Here is a 3,738-nt window from a genome sequence, read left to right as displayed (position 1 = left end):
TCACATGCCTTTGTCGACAAGAAGAAGCACTGCCAGAGTGAGGGAGGGAAAGGTGAGTAGACGCTCTTCCACGCAGACAAAGACGTCAACGCCCCGTCACCATTGATCGAACACAATCCCTAAATCTATCCCTAGCCCTACCACCCCATCGAATCTATGGGGTACCCGCCACCTTCTACTGTCGGAACGATTGACGACGAAGAGGGGGCCCTCGGTCTCGTGGGGGAGTAGAGTAGACTGGCCCCGCCTGTCACCTAGGTCACGGGTGCTAGGTAGGAGGAAAATACATTCTGTGAAGGAGACGCACGTTCGTCAACCGCTGGTCAGCGGAAGAAGTTTCACTTGTCTTATCGTCTAAAGCAATGCTAGACTCACGGGGATGTTTTATTTATGGGTTTCACGGAGCTGCTAACGTGAAGGTTTGAATTTGGATTAAACGGGTGGGAACCACCCCCTTAAAAATCAGGGGGGAGAGAGTTATGGTTTTGGGAAATTAAGTAAAACCCCACGTATTAGTCCGTGTGTATAGTATTATTGTATCGTTCAGCTTGTTGCCTAGAAGTTTCACCTCGGCATCGACGGCCAAGTTCGGTGTCGAGTTCATTGCTGTACGTATACGCCAAAAATGTCCGGCACTATCGAACGAAGCTATCTGGAATATGACATTGTTGAGCTCAGTCAAGCATCGATGCGAAGTATGTATCTCGTAGCTAACTTCGGAGAACTCTAAACCGCAAAGTTTCTGCTTGGAATATCCGAAATACCTACAACGTATCAGTATAAAAACACCAAGACGATCTACGTAGTTTCCTCGCAGGTTACGATGAGGATCAATACCATGCACTACACGGTAGTAGTACTGGTGATCCTACTGGGAGGAGGATCGCTGGCGAATGCGGCCAACCAGAAGGATGTGCTAAGGGCCTTCATCAAATCGAGGGCCCAGACGCGCGCGGACGGGCCTGGGGAGCCGGACCCGTGGGCCGACCCGATCAGCAGCTTCCGCCACCTGCCCGCCAAGTGCGACGCCCCGCCGGCGGGCACCAGGGAGGCCGACAGGATCGCGGCGCTGCCCGGCCAGCCCCCGCGCGTCAACTTCGACCAGTACTCCGGCTACGTCACCGTGAGCGAGGAGTACGGCCGCGCGCTCTTCTACTACTTCGTCGAGGCCCCCTACGAGGCCGCCTCCAAGCCGCTCGTGCTCTGGCTCAACGGAGGGCCCGGCTGCTCGTCGCTCGGCTCCGGCGCCATGGCGGAGCTCGGCCCGTTCCGTGTGAACCCCGACGGGAAGACGCTGAGCAGAAACAGGCATGCCTGGAACAATTGTGGGTGCCTGATAGATCCTGTTACAACTTCATGCACGCTGTGATCTCTGATGGTTTGTGGTGTCGTGCAGTGGCAAATGTGATCTTCCTGGAGTCGCCGGCGGGCGTCGGGTTCTCCTACTCGAACGCATCGATACCGAGCGGCGACACGAGGACTGCAGTGGACGCCTACATGTTCCTGCTCCACTGGCTTGAGAGGTTCCCCGAATACAAGGGCCGCGACTTCTACATCTCCGGGGAGAGCTACGCCGGACACTACGTCCCCCAGCTCGCCGCCGTCATCCTCGCCCTCCGCGAACTCGGTGCCACGAACATGAACCTCAAGGGCATCTTCGTAAGTTGCCTGATCATGGCCGCCGTCGCTGCGAGCTTTGACCTGTATTGGTCGTATCTCTGACTAACAGAAATCCGGGTTCATCTCTGCAGGTCGGCAATCCGCTGCTCGATAAGTCCAATAACTCATATGGATCGTTAGAGTTCCTGTGGAGCCACGGGGTGATCTCCGACGAGGTGTGGGCCAACGTCAACGGGCCGTGCAACTCCGGGCAGGACAGCGGGTGCGACGACTCGTTCGATGAGGGCGACATCGATACGTACAACATTTACGCCCCGGTCTGCATCCAGTCGCCAGACGGGAGTATCCACCCCAGCAGCTACGTACGTACTGCTGCACAAGATACATGCGCTCTTTTTTTTAGGGAAGGCCATTATAGGTAGCTTTATTAACTCAATAAAATGTTTACATCATCGGCTAGTTTACCGAGGAGGAAATTAGGGGATCACCATCCCAAATACTAGAAACTTTATTATGAAAACTAAATTGAGCTAGCTCGTGAGCAACACTATTAACCCCTCTAAAACAGTGCATACAATTGACCTTCCCTATATCCGTAGCCAAGTCCAAGATTTCTACATATATTGCTGTTGCAGCATCCCACCAATGATCATGTCCAGTGCAAAAATTAATTACCTCCAAAGAATGTAATTCCGCTTCAATAGCAAAGATACACGCAGTCTTTCTATTTTATAAGGAAAAATTATTCAGCATTAGCAAATCAGAGGTGGTGGTACTGACTAATTAGCCGCTGTAATTGATACAGTTGCCAGGCTATGATCCGTGCATCGATGCCTATATCGACGCCTACCTCAACAATCCTGAGGTGCAGAAGGCTATGCATGCTAGAACCAACACCGATTGGTCAGAGTGCTCGTAAGTAACGCACTTGCTAACGAACTCTCTCTTATATTCAGTAGAGGCTCCCTATACTTGATATTTACCCCACCTTCTTCCGTATATATTTTTTCTATAGATTTATAGTCAGTTTTCATAAATTTTGACTTGGAACAGAACTAATATGCATTACATTTTGACATAGAGAGTCATTGAACGGCTGGACCGATTCCCCAGTTTCCATGATGCCAACCATCGGTCGGCTTGTTGACAAGGGATTAAGAGTCTGGATCTACAGGTAACTTTATTACTCCTACTTCAAGCATTCACAGGTCCTTCAAAACACAAAATGGAGATCTTTTTTTTCTGCCATAGTTGCTATACTTTTTTTTTCTTTTTTAGAAAAGGGGAAAGACCCCGGCCTCTGCATCATCATGATGCACACAGCCAAATAATATATACGTGCTCTTGTCTCGTAACATGGTGGCTAATTCGATGACAGTGGTGACATGGATGATGCGTGCCCGATTACCGCGACGAGGTACGCTGTCAAGGATCTCAATCTGACCATCACAAAACCGTGGCGTCCATGGTACACCCCTGACAACGAGGTAACCATATATATGCAATAAACCCTACAGTACGTACTACTAATTTTTCGACTGGATTGTGTACTAAACTGAATTATGGCCAATTTTAGGTTGGAGGCTACGCTCAGCAATACGAAGGAGGGTTCACATTCGCGTCCGTGCGAGGAGCTGGCCATTTCGTCCCTAGCTTCCAGCCCAAGAGATCACTTGTTCTTTTATACTCCTTCATGAAAGGAGTTCTGCCACCTGGTGCTCTGCCACCTGGGGTCTCAGTATGGAGTGGGGTCTAAGTTTGCAAGAGGCTGGAAAAACCAATTTGTCCAGTCGGACACAAATAAATAAGTGTGATATCATATCAAGGTCCCTGGTTAGATCTTGGAGAAGTTCTTTTGTAAAATGATTCGTTGTCCACCTTGTGTATGTTGTCCCCACAAATGTAGGGTTAATTATATTAACTCAATAATATAATGTATTATGCTTTGCTTAGTGTTGTCGAATAAAGCTCTACATATAGTACAGAAGAAATCGGTTAAGAAGTTATAAGGCATCGGCATAAGGGTCGATGGAGGAGTACCTAGATTAGCGTTGATTACTAAATCAAAGGCTGAGAGTGTGATGGCCATTTATTTGTTAAACTTTTTAATAAAAGATG

General features: G+C 49.1%; 1 protein-coding gene across 1 annotated transcript; it reads left to right on the top strand.

Annotated features, from left to right (window-relative positions):
• The first annotated feature begins 823 nt into the window (after window positions 1-823).
• Window positions 824-3,376, top strand: LOC125507105 (serine carboxypeptidase 1-like). Its single transcript, XM_087524152.1, has 7 exons — window positions 824-1,325; window positions 1,397-1,659; window positions 1,752-1,982; window positions 2,426-2,535; window positions 2,702-2,794; window positions 2,999-3,107; window positions 3,197-3,376. The coding sequence occupies exons 1-7, from the start codon at window positions 824-826 to the stop codon at window positions 3,374-3,376; spliced, it is 1,488 nt and encodes a 495-aa protein (XP_087380278.1).
• Window positions 3,377-3,738: the final 362 nt, after the last annotated feature.

The sequence above is a fragment of the Triticum urartu genome, chromosome 5A (assembly GCF_056163025.1).
Source record: "Triticum urartu cultivar PI428250 chromosome 5A, HENAU_Tu73, whole genome shotgun sequence".
NCBI classification, from domain to species: domain Eukaryota; kingdom Viridiplantae; phylum Streptophyta; class Magnoliopsida; order Poales; family Poaceae; genus Triticum; species Triticum urartu.
Note: the sequence above shows the minus strand (reverse complement) of the source record. Positions and strands in the feature narration are given on the sequence as shown.